We start from the raw sequence: 19,825 nt of genomic DNA, 5'->3' as shown, positions 1-19,825 counted from the left end.
GTTCTATTATCATGTGTCAATGTTTTTAAATCACAGCAATTAAATAATCTAGGTTTTTAAAAGTAATTAAGCAGTGTTTTTCTTTCTTTCTTCTGTTATTTACCACCGCGAAAACCGCTGGGTTACGATCCGAGTTGCCTCTGTTTTACAGTCCCGTTGCTGCATTTTGGTGAGTGTTGACGTTTCCTGTTTAAATATTTTTCCTTGTTGTGCTATTTCATGGCCTTGTTTACTTGTACCAGTGAGTGCCGGTACGAGCTGGTACAAATCACATTCCCCGTACTATCCAGTGGTGTTCCTCACATAATGGGTACTAATCAAGGGACTCGTACTATCCCGTGGTGTTCCTCACATAGTGGGTACTAATCCCAGAGACCCGTACTATCGCGTGGTGTTCCTCACATAGTGGGAACTAATGACAGGCAAACCCCAGACCCGTGAAGTTCCCGGGAACGCAAACCCATGGTGTTTCTCACATGGTAGTACTAATCACAGGGACCTGTACTATCCCGTGGTGTTCCTCAATAATGTGTACTAGTCGCAGTCACCCGTACTATCCAGAGACTCGCAGTATTGCGTGGTGTTCCTCACATAGTGCGAACTAATGACAGGCAAATCCCAGACCCGCGAAGTTCCTCGGAACGCAAACCCATGGTGTTCCTCACATGGTGGTACTAATCACAGGGACCTGTACTATCCCGTGGTGTTCCTCAATATTGGGTACTAGTCGCAGTCACCCGTACTATCCAGTGGTGTTCCTCACATAGTGTTACTAATCAAGGGGACCCGTACTATCCCGTGGTGTTCCTCATATAGTTGTACATGTCTCAGGGACCCGAACTGTGCCGTGGTGTTGCTCTCATAATGGTACTAATCACAGGGACCCGTACTATCCCGTGGTGTTTCTCACATAGTCCTACAACTCGCAGTGACCCGTACTATCCCGTGGTGTTCCTCATATAGTTGTGTACGCGTCTCAGGCAGCCGTACTACACCGTATTGTTCCTCACATAGTGGTACCAGTCACAGTGATCCGTACAATCCCGTGGTGTTCCTCACAAAGTGTTACAAATCTCAGCGACCTGTACTATCCCGTTGTGTTCCTCGGAAGGCGGACTCATGGTGTTCCTCACTATGTTGTAGAAATCTCAGGGACCCGTACTTTCCCGTGGTGTTCCTCGGAACGGAGACCCATGACGTTCACAGATGATGCTGGAACACACGAGCGAGATTAGCCTCTTTTATCTCCCTGGGATTCCCTAACCGAATGCGGGCAAAGGGATAGCCTCCTCCATAATGGTGCGTACTATACACTGGCACATTAAACCAATAGTCATCCCCCATCAGACCCATGGTATTCGTCTCTTTGTCGTATTAATCACAAAGATAATGGATCAAAACACAGGTAATTTGGTTCCAAATTCAGCATCCCTTGGTGTCGTCTCCCACCCACAGGTGTTTGTGTGTTTGGTACACGAGAGCTATTTTATTTCGCTCATGTCGACCGGAAAACCAGGTGGGACAACCTACTCGCCACCTGGGACGGAGCTCGTGGGAGTCACACCTCTGCCCCCTGCTACGACAGCCTAGCAGGTTCGTGGTTAATCAGATGTTATCTAATGTCGTCTATCCATCCTGGCTCACCGCTCTTACAAATGTCAATGGCTGCCATTCAGAAGAGCCGCATAAGATGACTATACTCTATTTCTTCTGACCGTAACATCTTTAAGTCTGATGGTGAGGTTGTCCCGGGCAGGTTGAATGAGAGGCCGTTCCCAGCTGGATGTGCGAGCACACCGCACTGGACAGCGCTGGTTCTCTAGTCCCTTCGACTGCTGCTGTTTTGGTTTCAGATGAGACATAGAGATCAATTCATGTAAAACATCTTGCATTCATATTTCAAAACAATGACGGACTTGGGAGAGAAATGGAATGCTAGGGATCCTTGGAGTTACACGCTTTACCGTATTTTTGAACTATTTCACTCTTCAAGGAAATTTTATCTTCCTGTGCCTGTCTTTACTCCTATCGGAACTCTTTTCGCGTCAATCGTGTCTCCCGGTTCCCTCATTCCCGTCCTGCCTCCACCCTTCATCTTCTTTGAAATTTTGTACGATTCTACGGTATTAGGTATTTGAAATTTACACCCGACTTGTAATGAACTTAACTATCGCTTGATCAATCTCACTGTTGATTATTTTGAATCGTGTTACTCATTCAGTTAAATTTATATCACTTGTTAACGATTTGAAATAAGAGTTTCCATGTCTATGAATCTGTATTAACTATATAATGTATTTAAATTAAACACGTACCATACACTGTCAATATTTGTCCCAGTATACATGGAATTATATTTGTTACGCTTTGTACCCGCTGGTCGGTTGTGTACGCACACGTATATATATTCTAGTAAAAGGTTGTTGTTATGATTATTGTAATTATCATTTCATTTAGTTGCATATCTTGTTATCATCCTTTACGTCCCGGATCCCTCTGGGCTATATCCCACTGCGCACAAAGTGTTTAGTTATTATTATTATTATTATTATTATTATTATTATTATTATTATTATTATTATTATTATTATTATTAACATTAATATTAAACCTGTACTATGTCACTGAGCAGTAGCTTTTGCCTAACATACGGTCACCACATAGTGCCAGAACAACCCCAAATGTAACAAGGTTTACCATTTTCCACGAGCTGGCGGGCAATCTGTTTAGCTGTTACATTCGCATGGCCATCTCTAGCTGTTGGGTAACAACTCAGACGCTTAAGAGACCTACAGGATTTCTGGCTACTGTTCCTTAGATCAGTCTCCTCCATCGCTCCTGTTATTAGGTATCGCTTTTAAGAGATCTTCCCCAGCTTGGACTGAATCGGTGCTCAAAGGATCGTTGTCTAAGAGATCACGATAGTTTCTCAATATATCCATAGTTTATGTATAGGTAAATAGTGCGCAGCCTCAGGGAAATGAGATACGAGAACAATGCTTGATGATATTCACAAAATCATCATACGATTCAGGAGAAGACTCTATATTCAGAAAGTTCTCATCGAGTGAAATGGTACATTTCTCACAATCAGCCTTCTTAACATGATATTTACTTCGAAAAGGAAGTCAGATTCTAATGATTTAGAGGTAAGATGTATAGAAGGAGATGCCACAGAACTAGCTGCAAATAGAGGATTCTGGTGGCTTTTTGTAAATTCACAGTGGGTCGCAGACTGAACGCTGAAAAGCATAACAGTCTGTAATGAAGATGTATGTAAAGGAACTGTATGCGGTCAGACTGCAGCATATATCTGGCATATAACAGGAATATGCGGGATTGCTTGACCGATTGATTTCGCTGATAACTGAACCATGCTCATTTTGCATGTTTCTCATATGTCATGTTTATTACTCATACAAGTCTTGTTGACTTCAGTTCGAGGAAAAACCTGTGTATATCCCTTGATAGGCCACAGAGCGCAGCACTCTGCGTAGTATGTATTGACGATCTTTTGCCGTACTAGACTACTCTTTTCATCTTTTGACGCAAATCTTTGCCTTCCTCACTCGTGATTTTTTTTGAACAATGGTGGCTAGACGATGTGAAATCGCTTTCCTTTGCTTTAGGTGGATTTTTACCTTATTTAAACGAGGGTTTACCACCATTCGTGCCATAATTAATGTTTTGATTTAACAGGTATGTGCTTTCTGTTGTCACTTTATTATTATTACGTTTGCATTATTTTTTACGATCCTTGATGGCCGGTCGATGTGCATCTTCTATTTCGGTTCGTGTAAATGGCGTGTGTGATTGTGAGAGGTTAATATTATGATTACTGCTAATTTGGAAATTTGGTCTCGAACCCATCACCTTTTTTGGTGCACTTGTTCGGGTGCATTTGTTTTGGTTGTACCTGGGCGCGTTCGAAGCAACGACTTTCGTGTCGACAAAGTTTTATTTGAAGTCGTACGAAACTCAAGCTTAATGTGATTTGGTGCACGATCCTGCCTGTTTTGCCCGATTATACAATATACGTATATTCTTATATTGTGCTCCCATAGTGCACGTTATTAGTTGAATATGCGAGATCTGGAACTGTGTTAAGGTGAGTCATGTGGTGTGTATTTGTACCTCGTGTGAATGTTATGAGTGAATGCTGGTGTCTGATGCAAGTAAAAGATGGGCTATCGATTGGTTTATTCATGTTTTATTTCGGTTTCATTTCGATTTCGTTTGGGTACCTCATTTTCTTATGTTGGTACAGAGTTGTTATTTACTTGGCCATGTGTTTGTTTGGGCTCGGCCTAACCGCCGGTCGGCCATGTTGACATTCTTATTTTTCGTATCTCTGCGCATGCCTGTTTTATTTTGCTGGACCAAAGATGGTGTTCTCAGCGCCTTTGGCCGATTCCTTCCTTTCTCCTTGCGTCTTATGTTGATCTCTGTGGTGACGTGGGTTAAAATGTTTTTTTGTAGTAGGCGGTTTTCTATTGTTGTCGTGCGAATGGAGAATGGAAAGATATGCGCTGTGAATAATTTAATCAGAAGTTTAAAAAAAAAAGGGAAAAGGATATTGCCTGTACTACCGTGCACACGGCAAATTTAATCGAAATATTAATGGTAATGAGGTCACTACTGTATCAGTGAGCTGATAACGAAATATTTGGTGTGTGTTATGATTATTTATGTTGAGCTCACTCCACGACCTCGGCAGGGACGCTTGTGAAGGTATGTTTATGTCTTGATTTTTCTTTTTCTCTGTTATGCGATTGGCTTCCTTTTTCCATGTTTGAATTCTATTATTAATTTACTAATAAACCTTGTCCTTATGTTTATTCTGCGTTTCATTTATAGTAGTGTTCTATAATCGTCCTCGTTGGTTAATAACGAGGCCAATCTTGAGCTCAGGGCCGTTTTCTGCCTTCCCTAATCGCGGTCCGCACCTCATTCTCCCGTTACGTTTGTTTCATTTTCGTCATATGCTATCCGTAAGGGAGGGGTTTGGCACATAACTGAGATATGTCTCAGATACTGTAAGTTAATATTTGGATTATATCTAAGCCTGATGGTGATGATGCTGAAAGTTTGTTATGCAGTACAATTAGATCACACGAATCTGCCCATTCTACCCCAGCATCTCCGCTTTTGTCTGTAACTGGGTAGCCTCATGTTGTATTATGACTGTTGAAATCACCAACCACAAACTTCACATATTGATGCTGGAAGGCTTCACAAATCTAAATACAGTACCTGGTCGCTTATTAATTGAGCTCTACTGTGAGAGTTTCAATGTGATCACGGGAAAGTATCTGGATGTTGGATAATACTGAGGTTGTTCAACCACTAAACGCATGCCCTTGATTTTTGGACGGCGAAGATTGTACTATGTAGTTTCCGTCAGTTTCTTGTATGCATATTATTAGTGTGTGGAGAAAACTGCGAGGGTATATATATATTTTGTGTTGTCTTTCAGATTTATAGAATTAAGTCATTAATAGAAATAAAATAATCAAAATGCAAAATATTATTAGGCAAACTTGCGTAAAATAAACGAGTAAACCCATATATACAGACGGCGGCGATGAACAGAAAATGGGAGCTGATAAGAGTGTGTATTCCAGTAACTTCTAGAACGTAGCCAGGTGTATTTTTCTATGTGTAGGGCTGATTTTACCTTGTATTATTTTAGTGGAAGTTTATCACAGATTCAACTATTAATTTTTGTGCTGAGAAGACACGAGGCGAAATTTACGATTCTTGCTTGTGTTAGAAGTGTCACATTTTTATAACAGAAATGTTGCGATATTTTTCCTTAGGACGGGACGTTAAATTTAGCGCATTTCTCAATGAATTTTTTCAGACGTAATGAGGTACATGTTTTCAGTAGGGTAGTGAAATTTAGATGAATTTTATGTACGTTGATTTGCGAGATTTCATGTCCACATACATCGAATCAGTTGTGTATGCAAACTGGAAAGTTTTGGCCAACTTGTAATTTGTAAATATCAATAATTGTTATGATAATTATTTATTTATTTGGCGTATGGATACACCACAAGAAACAATTAATATTTACAATAATTCTCATACTACTGACATTAATAATAACTATAATAGTAATTGAATCCATTATGCTAATAAGTTGAAGACATAGGAGAGTTCGACTTTAATTTATCTCAGCAGTATAATAAAGGTATTTAGCATTAGATGTTGCCTCAAGACATTTTCCAGCAAGCTAGGAAATGATAAAATTCATATTAAATATTTTGGCTTCCCATATGGTCTAGTTATTCTGTCCAGCAATAGGCATGAATGAATTCAGTCCCCGGAAAATCGTCATGCAATTGCATCTAAAACGAATCTAAATCTTATATTAGAAAACCTAATACATGGAAGGATCTACTCGATACTTACACAAACATAACCTGGTAACTCAGTTTGGCAAAATTCCTCAGCTAAATAATTTATAATACTCGGGGAAATCATCCAACCATCTGCATTAAATCATGAAGCAAACAGAGAGAGATTTCTATATTAAGAGTTGGCCATAGAATCACATGGAAAATGTACAACAAAAATCAATACCCCGGAACGCTAAATTAAAATATTATAACACTGTAACTAAGCCTGAAGAATTACACACGTCAAAAACCTTGATCACTGGAGAAAGATCATTATGTAAAATTATCGAAAAACAAGACAGAAGTCCTCACGGAAATCTTTGGCACAGTATGCATAGGAGTGTGGATGAACAGGCCTCCGGAGTTATAACAACATACTGAGAAAATAACAGATACAATTGGAAAAAGGCGATTGAAATTTGATGACTACATTCAAGGAAAAGATGACAAAAGACTCACCAAAAATTATTTAATTATGCCTCCTCAATAAAAGTCAAGAATAACTGGATAATCGAAATCGAAAAAGACCTTCGCGAAATCAGCATACCAGGTGAAATTATATGGGACACGCCTAGCTTTAGAACGTTGGCGAACAAATATAATTTTGCTAAAAACCCAAGATGAGAACACCACTGCATCGACGGAAGAACGGATGAAAAACACAGCGAGGGTTGGAGAGAATCTGGGAAGAGAAGAAAGCACACTCGTCTGCAAAATAAGTACAATCGCGCTCATTAGTCGGGCACAAAATTTTGAAATAATAATAAAGTAAGGGAATGAGTAATAGTTACTATCCGTGTGGTATGCTTTGTTTATTTGGAAGGTCAGTCTGCTATAAATTTGTCAGGAGGTGATAGCACGGGGTTCAGTCTAATGAGGTTTGGGGTCGATGTTGAAGTCAGTGTCATCTGCGTCTGGAGTATTGTATTTCCAAGTGAAATGGGAAACTTCGTAACTGTCCATAACTGTCGGTGGTAGATATGTTCTATTTGTCCATGTAGTTATGAAACCATGTGACTCAGTGAGACATGTTCCTGGTAGATATCCAGGAGGTAACAGTGTGGATAATGCCGAGGTTTCTTTGTAAAAAGGCCCGAGGGAAATTCGTCAGGACGTAATGTTTTGAAATAGGATAAGGTCCATGGTTTGAACATTGAATAGGATCCTACATACAGAGGGACACGTTGTTCTCCTAATACCTCCAGTAATACCAGTAAAATGCATATCATATTCCATAGATCCCATTAGACTTGAGTTCATTCGTGAAGGCAATAATGTCAGCTGATAAATTGTCTGATAATACAAGGATTTCGACGTAGATTTGTGCTGTAGTAAAAGGCTGTCCGTGGCGATATGTGTTTGCTCACTTGTAAGCCAGTGGAGAGCGGCAGGGATAAATCTGTTTGACGAGATAACAGGTGTTCTCATTTATATGAGGCGGACCCTGTTCGGAAATAGAAGGGCATGTTACATTATTAGTGATGTTAAAATAAATGGGGAGTTATTTGTATTTCAATGCTATTGCGTAGGAAAATGATTGAGTGGTTTCTCAGAAACAGTTTCGAACATTTGACTTTGTAAACACAGTCAAAGTTCATATTCCCACTGAGCATTTAAATAATTATTTTTGTGTCAGAAGGACGTGCTTAGATATTTAGTATTTCCACTTCTTGATGACATAATATGGAAAAGTGATGTGTGAGGAATTTTGGAATAATATGAGCAAAGAAAAACACATATCTATTATTTTCGATGTAAATGTGGATTTTATTTTGGACTTGGAGGATTTTGGTTGGAGCATGGTAGTAATCATCAATCCAAAATTCTGTCATGTACATGAATGAGAATTTAAGACTCTGCAATCAAGTATTTTGCATTAACAATGACAAATTTCAATAATAAAAACCTTTTTAAAAATGTAAGCTCAAGAATAATGGTTAATTGAATTAGTTATGGTTCACCAAATAGATCTTGACAATGGAAACACGCTTGGGTGTTATTGGCACAATGTGTTTCAGTATGGAACTATCCTGAAACTTTTATTCAGGTGTAGAATAGAACAATTCATGGACATGTTTGATGTCGTGCACATTCAGGCGCTTGCATTGAAATGCTTGACGTGGCTTCCCACCATGATTGCAAGCGGCAATGATTTTGCAGAATATGTGTAACAATAATAAACATACAATAAACATAGAATGGTGGTTTCATGTATAGCTTTGATTCAAAATAGTACTAACGTAGAGTCTATGATATCTTAGCTAAACATCTAAACATGCTTGCTTTATCCTCTTTTCTTTCTAACGTTTCTGGTTGCTAGGATACGCTTTTCCCTCCGACCTCACCCTGGATCACATGGAGTTATTTTAACAGAAAAATCTTCCATGTTATTAACCACTTTGTTCATCAGGCACGTTCTATTAAATTCAGTGAAGGATCACTTTGGTCATCAGCCACGTTTAAATAACTTAAATTCAATGAGGCTTCACTTTGGTCATCAGGCACGTTTCCTTAAGGTAAACATTAATTTTGCCGGGCGAGTTGGCCGTGCGGTTAGAAGCGCGCAGTTGTAAGCTCACATCCGGGAGATAGTGGATTCAAACCTCACTGTCGGCACAGTTGAAGATGGATTTCCGTTGTTTCCAATTTTCAAACCGGCTCTACCTTAATTAAGGCCACGGCCGCTTCCTTCCTATTCCTAGGCCTTTCCTGTCCCATCGTCGCCTCAACACCACTGTGTTGGCGCGACGCAAAGCAAAATAGCAACAACAAACATTAATTTTATTGGATGCCCACGATAGCTGAATGATGTAAATTGGAGGTTACTCAGATTCAACTGAGGGTCCAGGTAACTCATCCTATGCTGATGGTCAGATAGTGGACAGCCTCAATTTAAAAGGTCTGGCGATCACTTCCTGATATTTAGATGATTGTGAAACAGGAAGCATAATGGAGAGTTGTTTAAGGAGATAAGCAGATTGAATATCATGATACTGTTCTCTAGTTAACCACAAAGTGGTTTTCTATAAATAGCCCCTCAAGTTTTCTTTGTGGTGGATATTAATTTCATCATGAAATCGTCCAGCCGCAGGTTTATATTAATGTCACTGACCGCATACCACTGTTTAGGCCATATTTGTAAGCACACCCGCCATCATATTTCATTGTTTTTGATTGAATAAACAATCAGATTATGTAAGCATTTAATTTAAGTAAGTGGGTCTTTCTTGATACCCGATTGTAATATCTGGAAGTGACGAAGAGCCATTAACATCACCTGATTCACAAGAGTTGACAATTCATGCTGAAGACCTAGAACAGGCAAATATAAGTTTGACATGACGAAAAGTGTTCAGTATTCACTATGTCCCTTCAACACATGCAACGCTGAGATGTAAGAGATTTTTAGTGACTTATTTCAGGTTCCATTAGAGAAAAGCAAGTGGCCAATTCTCTGTTACGAGTTAAAAAAATGGAGAAACTTATGCACGAGTATACTGCAACTCTCACATAAGAGTCCTTACTTACACCCGCCTCCTCCACAACTACGCGAACTTCATGAATAGCTACGGTCACTGAAGTTGAACTTTCAATTTGCATTCAGAACAGGTTGACAGACAAAATATTATTGTTCAAGAGTCGACGGAACAGGTACTGTTTTGAGCTACAGGTCTACTCATAATTAAAAGAACACACTAGTGACATGTAGGAAGGGGAACAAAGGAGTGCTCAGTTTTCAGCAACAATTTCTTCAATTGCATACCCCATTTTGACTTGATTTGGCACTTATTTATTCCCTTGAAATATTTATTCAATCGTTTGAATACGTTTTACTGCGCTTCTAGTCTTTTACTACATGTCTTTGCCATATGATTCTTCCGTGTTCATACGGATTATTTCTTATTCTCGCATCTGGACGGCTCTTCAATGAGTGTTAATGAGCACACTTCTGCTGAAGTCCGAAAACAGAGAAAGCGTCGTCCATGGCTGAGAACAAGCGGGTGTCATACACTTCGTATCTATGATTGATGAGATAACTATTAAAATGTCCTTTGATCATTTCGCACAAGGACCAGGCATTATGTCATCAGAAGATTCCATCTCAGCGAAAAGGGCACAAAGGGACGGTCCGCTCTCCGGCGTACACCATGAGGTGTGCCTAAAAAGTGGCGTTCTGGCTGAAGAACTTATTACTTATCTGCTGCTGTGCGATCGCATGTTCCTGGCTATATCTACAGAATTGGAGAAGGTCGTGTGGAACATCGAACTCTCTTGCAGTAGTTAGTGGGATGTAAATCAAAATAACATTATTATTTAATCTCGTGCGGCTTCATACCGGCGTGAATTGAACCTGGCGCGCCGCCTCGCCCGAGTGTACCAACTCCGTGCGAACGATTTGCCACAAAACACGGAGCAGTGCGGCAACTCTCCAGTGTGGTTCAGCTCCCACCCTTCGAGCGCAATGCCGCGTTCAGTTTTAGCAACCGACCCTCAGCCAGGCGTGGTCAGGGAACGGAATCCATGGACCGCAATGTGCGTTCGAAATGTCCTTGTTCATGTATCCTGCAGTTCACAAGTAGACGCGCAATTTCCTGTGTTTTTCATCGACCCACGAGCCGAGTGATCCACCGTTCAGGGTTGTGTTTTTCATTTTTCGATCGTTCTCTCCACGGTGAGTGCAGAAGAAACAATCATTTTCATGGGTTTCTCGTCACAGAGCTAAGAAGCGTTTCGAGCTTGGGCGTTGCGTTCATTTAAAACCAGCACGCCGGCCGAAGCTGCACATGTGAACGGTTGTTACATGATCCTTTGAATATTCGCATTCGGATGCAAGCTCTATGATAGACTTTCTGGCTGAAAAATTTGCCACGGACAGTTCACAGTATGGCCTCTCATCTGTGTGCGTCCATATGTGTTGCGAGGGTACAATTCTCCCGAAGAAACACTGCAATAGTGTGGCTACAAGCCCGTGAGAGTCCGCATGTTACCTGCTAGTTTGCCTTTCTGGATGGAATTGCCACAAACATTGCACGGTTCGGCTTTACAACCGTATGAGACCTCACGTGTAGTGCTATGCGGGACTTACTGCTGAATGACTTGCCACATAAGCTGCAACAGTATGGCTTCTCGAGTGTGTGTGTCCGCAAGTGATATGCTAGGTTGCCTTTCGGTGTGAAGGAATTGCCACAGACATTGCGAGAATACGGCTTTTAGCCTGTATGAGTCCGCACGTGCAATACTAGGTGGGGTTTAATGTTGAAAGACCTGCATAAAAGTAAGACTTCTCCCCTGTGTGAGTACTTAGGTGATGTGCATAGTTGAAGTGCTGACTGAAGGACTTGCCACAGACATTGCACCAGAGTTACTTCTCACTTGTATGAATGGGCATATGATCCGTTACGCCAGCTTTCCGGGTGAAGGTTTTGCCACATACATTGCAGAAGTGTGGCTTAACGCCCGTGTGTGTCCCCACATGACGTGCTAGGTTGGATTTCATGCTGAATGACTTGCCACAGATTTTACAGTAGTATGGCTTGTCACCTGTGTGAGTCCGCATGTGATATATTAGATGAAATTTCCGTCTGAAGAATTTACCACATATATTGCAACAGTATTGCTTTTCGCCTGTGTGGGATCGAATATGAACTGCCACATTACTTTTGATGCTGAAGGATTTCCCACAGATATTGCAAGAATGTGGCCTAAAGCCTGTATGAGATCGCATGTGGTTGGTTAAGTGCCACGAATTCCTAAACTGTTTATGACATACTGAGCATTCATTTGCTATCGTACTTTTATGTAACTCCATATGCTCCGTCAGCTTCGTTCTCTTTGTAAAGCATTTATGGCAAAATTCGCATGCTAAGAGCGGGTGCATCCTGAGGTGCTCCAACAAGCTGCTTCCACTGCCGAATAGCTTTCCACAGTGTTCGCACTTGAAGGCACGGTCATCTTTGTGTCTCTTCAGATGTCGCAAGAGGCCCAACTTCCCAGGCAGGACTTTACCACACACATTGCACCTAAAACAAGGCGCTCTGGCATCCGGAGGTTGATGATCTTCGTTGCTAACTTGGGGACGCGATCTACAGTGACAAATTAAAACCATGTGACCAATAGTTCAACAGCTAACTCCACTACAACTCTCACACAAAGGAATTGCTACTGAACATTCAACTCACTGATATCCCATTCAGAGGGCTCGTTACTCATGAACATTACATTCCTGAGGGTAAACATCATCTGAGGTCAAATTCAGAGTGTAGTCTTAAATTTCGAATACTCTTACTAGGTACCAGGATGTGGTGCATCATTTCTCTCGAATCACGATATCATGCTCAAGAAACTTATGCCCATTTAGGAATGTATGTGCTCAACCTCATTTAACATCATTTAAAGAATGCATGAAAAGAGGTCCAGCCTAAAAAGAAAAATTCAAGCTCTTTCATGGAGCACACATTTATACATTGAAACCTTATATATCTGTTCTCCTGCATAGTCAAAGTACCATGGCGTCGAGTGAGATGGTATGGTAAAGTTGCTCTTGCTACCCCCTGTTTGAATTGCAAGTTAATTAGCCAAAAGCTCCAATCCATGTTAACAAAGTTATATATTTAAGTGCCTTTTTCTTCAAAAAGTGATCACCATGTCTGTAAAGTAGCTAAAAAGATATTGGCTCTCGAAGATTGCATGAAAGACTTGCAAGCTCGCCTAGACTCCGCAGTCATTGACGCCAACCCACCGAACGTGCTCCAAGAGCCTGGTGGTGAGTTCCAGGCATTCAAGAAACAGGCCAGGGAAGACATCTCCAAACATAAGGAGGAGTTAAATGCGCTGGAAGATCGGCTCCAGAAACAAGATGAAGTGTTGGACGAGGCCGAACAGTAGTCGCTCGAACTGACTTTTATAGCATGATGTCCCGGAACAGCCGTCCGGGGACGTCTACATTAAAACGCTGGAAAACTGAAAAATAAACTTTCGGTAGAACTTTCAATTCTTGATGTGGATCGCTGCCACAGGCTGGGCCGTCGAAATACGTCTGCTGAGGTGGTCTGAGAGAGAAATCGACCTTTCACTATTATGTTCTTTCAATAGCATGATCCTGATCGTGTGTGACGCGGGAAACGAGCTTTGAAGGGCAGTGGGCTTATGCTAACTGAGTCCCTCACAAGTGTGAGAAAACATATCCTTAATCAGGCAGGGGATTTATGAGGGCTGCAGAAATGCCAGATTCAAGAAGGACGAATTAGTGTATTACGACAAGAAGGAAAAAATCTCAAATATCCACGATGGCACAGTTAAAAATACATTGCAGGGAGAAGGATGAACTCGTGAACTTAAGGAGAAGTAATTATGTGCGTAATAATTAGTTTATATTTGTGTGTAAGTGTGTGCTTGTGAAAATCAGTGGATGTACTCACCAGGTTGCTCGGGTAAGCTTATTTTACATCTTACTTAATTTTTGTTTTCATACTGCTTAATTCCATGATTGTTGACCAGTACAACGGTAATGACACTGACCTGCATTCCTCTCCACAGCCCTCACCCTCCCCTTCTCTTTCGTCCCTACTACCTTCAACAGGACTTGTGTTGCAAAAGCAGCTCAGTATCCACCCGCGGGTCGCCACATTATTGCCAACTAAATGGCCAGTCATTATTAGCCCATGTGGAAGAGGTTCAGGCTATTTTTAAGTGAAAAATATGCACATTACCGGAATCAGTGAAAGCTGGATGCATACAGACATACCGTCATCAGCAGCTAACCTTGACAGATACTCAATAGTACGCCATGACCGCATTGACAAAATAGGTGGTGGGCTTCTACTTTATTACAAAAATGACCTAAAATGTAAGATAATTTCTACTTCTGACCCACGACTTACACTGCGACCGGAATTTATGTTTGTAGAATTAGACCGCCAAAAAAGACATTAATAGGGATCGTATACAAGTCGCCTAAAATAAGACAGACTGATGATTTTCAAGAGGCATTATCAAATCTTATCTCGGCATTATAATAATGGGCGACGTTAACACTGACCTTTTGAAGCAGACTATTGACGTGAACTATATACTGAATTTATTTCTCGCTACAAACACGACAGTTTTACCCCTCAACGCAACGTTCATTACTCTGACTGCACAAGTCATACCTTAATTCATCATCTTGTGACTAACCAACCTCAACAATTAATTAAGCACGGACAGATCCCTTCTGCTGGCATCTCTTCACATGACCTATTGTAACGTGTGTTATTCTACACGAATACCTAAGTACAAACCACGTTGCATTACAATACGAGACTTACGACATACGGACCGGAATAAACTACCCCACGATGCATATAACTTGCCTTGGGACAGTATACGTAATTTTCACAACATTAAAATAAACAAATTCAAATCACTGGTACTGGTAATATTTGACAAGCACGCACCAAAGAAACAGGTATCACCCGCCATTCTTCTGCGTGGCTAACGGCCGAGATAAGACCTGTTATGTACAGTCGTGATAAACTGTACAGACAATAGACACACGCATAGCAGATAATTTCGAACGATACAAGATTCTGAGAAACAGAACCAAGCAGTTAATTAGGAATTCTAAATATAAGTACTTTCAGGAACTGATGAACAGTAACAGCCCGAGTCAAAAATGGAGTAAATTATGCACATTAGGTATAGGTAAATCCGTACAGCAACATGTACCAAGCATATCGCTAGAGTTTTAAATGGTCATTTTGCACGGACAAGAATATCCTCTACTTCCTCCCCTAAAAAATTCAGTACCCTTGTTACAACAGCAGTCTGTGATGAGCAATTCTCTTTTACAAGTGTCAGCTCGAATGAAGTTAAAGGTCTGCTGATATACTCTATTACATCTAATGCCACAGGTAATGATGACATTCCTATGTCGCTTATTCAGGATATGATATTGTGGGAGCTGTTCTGCCTTTACTAACTCATATATTTAACTACTGCCTGACAAATGGAGTTTTCCCAGATTTTTGGAAAGATGTACTAATTAGACCCATCCCGAAGAGCTCCAAGTTTGATTCTCCTTCTCATTATCGTTCAGCGTCCAACCTACCACCCTTATCCAAGGATCTTGGACGTCTAGTTCATACAGATGTTACTGAATACCTTACCAAGCATTCCCTCCTTATTCCCTTTCAATCCGGCTTTAGGAAAGGACATAGCACTGCGACAGCTTTACTACGTCTGACAAATGATATCAGACGTGAAATGGACCAACGGGGCGTGACTGCACTGACATTAATAGATCTCAGTAGTGCCTTCGACACTGTTAATCCTCAGTTACTGCCGCAGAAACTTCGAGAGCTAAATTCTGATAGTGTATCACTTCGTTTCTTTTCATCTTACCTTGACAAACGCCGGCAACGTGTGACAGTTGGAAATTGGTGTTCAGGATGGCAAAGGCTCGGTGTCTCTCAGGGGTCGGTTCTCGGGCCACTGCTATTTATCATCCTAATTAATGATATATCAAAAAATTCTGTAAATTGCAAGTGTACGCGGATGATGTACAGTTATACTATCATTGAAAACCGAGTGATATTGATACTGCAATTAGTAAAATAAATTCCGAACTTCAACATCTTAGTGACTATGCAAATAAAACAGTTTATTAATGAACCCAAATAAGACTCATGCTATTATTATCAGTGCCAGTAAAAACCTATATTCCCTCAAGAAACAGGACATCTCCACAATAATTTTAAACAATAAAATCATACCCCAAAATACGTCAGTGAATAACCTAGAAATTATTATGACTGAGACCCTGAATTGCACTCAACAGGTGATAAGCACATGTAATGAAGCACATAAATGCTTATATCCCCTTAAAAGGTTCACTAATGTATTCTCTGTTCGACTTGAATTACAAATAATTTGCTCTCTTATACCACCTATATTTGACTACTGTGGCACTGTGTTGACTGAAATAACCTGCGATATGATGCTCATATATCACCTGATTAAAAGGAGCTCTCGTGGCTTCGAGTGCACCAGCGCTGTGAACTTTACATGCTATAACTTCTGCACAAAGTACTTTCTACTAATACACCCGAATATCTGTCTCCATCTTTTTCTTACCTCTCATCCTATCATGAACATAATACAAGATCTGGCTCCTGTCTTGCCATACCTGTAAACCGCACTGCTGTGTACACATGCTCTTTCATAATCTCTGTACCTAGGTCATGGAATTTGCTACCTGCGTACATTAGAGACAATCCTTCGCATCACAAGTTTAAAGTGGCTTGACACGAGCATTTGCTGGGTAGATCCCGCTGACTTGCTGGATGTTGAGTGAATGAAGGAATGAATGAGATGAATGTATTACTATAGTTTCATAAATTAAGTGTTCATTATTTTGTGTATTTTAAAATTAAGGATTCTTTCATTATCATTCTTCTGCTTCTTCTCATATTATTATTGCTACTGCTAGTAATATTATTTGTTTTATTCGTATTCCAAATTATGAGTTATGTAAATGTATACTCATCTAGTGGTTAAGTGTAAGAGAGGGCCTTGAGCCCTATCTTCGCCACCAATAAAGACATTATCTATCTACATAAAAGACGGCGTATGCTTTGGAGTTTTTATCTTGTTCAACCACTCTGTGCTTTGTGGCAAGCAAGTAATAATTTTTGTAAAAGCAGTTGTTGTTGTTGTTGAGGTTTTTGAGAGGATCACAGTGTTGTAGATATTAATAATCTTGAGAACATTGATTGCCGACAGTCAGCAAGATCAGCTGAACCATGGCTAATCAATTTTGAATGATATTTGGTGTCATGCAGCCATACATATTGTATTTGTACATTGTTGTCATGTAAGTGAAGTATTCTATTATGCCAGAGCGTGGTTATTTTTAACTACATAGATACAGTACTTTTGCATCCATCTCTTGGCACAGGCCAGAGTAAAGTGTAGCTTCCACCGAAGTCCCAGTCTCATCCATGGCTGTGACAATATGGAAGTTGCTGGGGTATGGGTAGTGCTGAGTAATGACATTCAGAGCACGACTAGTGCATCTGAGTGTTATGAAAGGTGCTACTCATAGGGTCAATCGTGCTGTAATAGTACTTTCTGACCCAGTGAGGAAAGCAATGGCGAACGACCTCACTTTTCATCTTGCCTAGTACGCCTCATTTTGGTACTGCCATTGGTTTTTGGGGTTTTCTTATAACCGCATAACCTTTGGTGGTGCTATTTGAGGATCCAACCAGCCTCTGGGCTGATGACCTAACAGACAGCTTTGATGTGCAATCAAAAAGAGCCGACCTACATAGAGGGCGGTAAGTTTATACAAAGAAGTTCATACTTACTACCATGTATTACATCAGTCTAGGTGCTAATTCCTGTCTTTATCACAGCCGGTATCCAACATGGAAACCACTAATCCTGATGAAATCCTGAAAAAGAAGGATTATAACAAGCATATTACGGCTCTTTTCCTAACACTGACGCTTTCTCTTCTCCACCAGATACTGCTGTCATAGACATAATGAAGGTGACAAAGGATATAGCTTTGGTAGTAGTGCTTTATTACGATGTTCTGATATCCTGTATTTGAACCTAAATGCAAGCTATCATGCCCATGGATATTCTAATAGTGTTCCTTTAACACTTCAGTTAGAAGGAACATGATAATCAAGGCTTGAGAGAAATTCAAGATGACAGGGCCTTGAATTTCACCGGAGGACATATTATTGCTATGTAAAAGAAGAAATGAGATTCCTTTTATTTCAAAAGATCACAGACAAAGTGATTATTTTAGTGGAATCATGATATCGTTGAATAGCATCCATGTCTATGGCTGTCTCCCCACTGCAGGGTGGTTCTACATATTCTACGAAATAAGAGCAAGAAATACAAATGTCTAGGTTAAAGGTGAGATCAGGCACATGGGAAAAGTTCAGGCTAAAATACATTTTAACGTGAAGCGGCACTTCCCAATTCATGCTGTATGCACTGAATTCACATGACCCAGTCGAATGCACGAATTCCTTACAAGCAAAGTAGTGGGAGGCTCGACCACGTGTTGTTACTGCAATTTTAGGAAAACATAAGTGAACAAATACAAGGGGGAAATTGATTCCAGATACGGCAGGCTAGACCTCGTGATCATCATACAAGATATTGATGTAGACACCACTAGAAAACAGGGGGCAGAAAATACGACACTGGATTGTATGTCATACGTTTCATGGCCTATCACGCCAAGCAAAAAAAAGGAGCAAAAATTGTGTGGCCATTCTTCTTTACATGATTATGTGATTTTTGTCACAAGTGATTTATCAGGTTCACAATTAGTTTTACAGTAAAAGGGTATTTTGTTTTGGCCTGATAGATATTCTCCACGAACAATCTACATTGCTGTAACACATGGCGCATCCCAGGTGACGGATATGGCTTCCCCACTTGCCTGCCGGCAGACTTGAGCTAAATATAATAGCTCTCGCGGACCAAATACGCACAAAGTCCTCAATGGAAACTTTGGCGGATATTGAAACGTTCGGTACGAAGCAGTTGAAAGAAGAGCATAGCGTCTCTTCTCTAGAGGAGTGGCTACAAGAGGCGTCAGTTCCCCATGTCCGGAGTGGCGTAACTACCTGCTGCCATGAGCTCTAAAATGCTTCAAGACAAGACGGCCGTAAAATAATACCGTCACATGATTACAGAAATATGTCTCATGGAATCGGAATCAAGGTTAGGGCGTCCTCTGGAAGGGACGCGCGTTGGCAGGGCCCAGTCAGCATGAATATTATGAAAGGTTTACCGCTGCATGGGCTGTGACGGCTAAGCAAGCAATTACCCCCATTCTGTATTGCATCACTGAACTATGTCTGGATGAAGTAGCAAATTAGCCACAGCAATTGAGAACAGGCATACAGGCATCTGTGAGGCAAAGGAAAATTTGGAGTGGAGAAATGTCAAGCAAAATGGGGTGCAGTTACTGAATGATGTACAACGGAAGCCAAAGAACAACTAATGGTTGGCATTGTCATATAAGCAAAATTTGACGGCTTAATCTTCGAGGTACAAAATTATGAAAATCGCTTGATGTAACTCGTCTACATTGGGGAGAGAAGGAAATTCTATCTTTTCAGTGGAACGCTCCAAAACTGGCCAGGGCGCGGAAACCAAAGATGCCTTCTGGGCACAGCCTGACAAGAAGACCGCTGACTATCTTATCGTTGCTGGTAATATGAATGGATGTGTCGGACGGAGGAAAGAAGAACGCACAGTCCATGCCGGACATAGATATGGACAGAAGAACGACGATGGCAAACAAATTCCCGATTATGCAGAAACTGACCATCGCGAACACACGGTTCAAAAAGCGCAATATTCATCTAGTCACGTACTACAGTGGCTCCCATCCAACTCACAATAAC

At 40.8% G+C, this 19,825-nt stretch overlaps 1 protein-coding gene and 1 non-coding gene across 2 annotated transcripts in view; both read right to left on the bottom strand.

Annotated features, from left to right (window-relative positions):
- Window positions 1-10,889: 10,889 nt before the first annotated feature.
- On the bottom strand, window positions 10,890-11,044 carry LOC136886897 (5.8S ribosomal RNA). The gene has a single exon (XR_011019117.1). It is a non-coding gene; the product is annotated as a 5.8S ribosomal RNA (ribosomal RNA).
- A 1,315-nt stretch (window positions 11,045-12,359) lies between these two features.
- The window catches only part of LOC136885956 (uncharacterized), a 49,752-nt gene continuing 42,286 nt past the window's right edge, over window positions 12,360-19,825 (bottom strand). The window contains exons 5-6 of the mRNA XM_067158656.1: window positions 17,753-17,839; window positions 12,360-12,487 (exon numbers count right to left, since the gene is read on the bottom strand). Coding sequence (XP_067014757.1) covers window positions 17,779-17,839 — 61 coding nt within the window. The 3' untranslated portion in view covers window positions 12,360-12,487; window positions 17,753-17,778. The remainder of the gene's footprint in view (window positions 12,488-17,752; window positions 17,840-19,825) is intronic.

Source organism: Anabrus simplex, chromosome X (assembly GCF_040414725.1).
Source record: "Anabrus simplex isolate iqAnaSimp1 chromosome X, ASM4041472v1, whole genome shotgun sequence".
In the NCBI taxonomy this organism is placed as follows: Eukaryota; Metazoa; Arthropoda; class Insecta; order Orthoptera; family Tettigoniidae; genus Anabrus; species Anabrus simplex.
The sequence above is the reverse complement of the archived record's forward strand: the minus strand, read 5'-3'. Positions and strand labels throughout refer to the sequence as shown.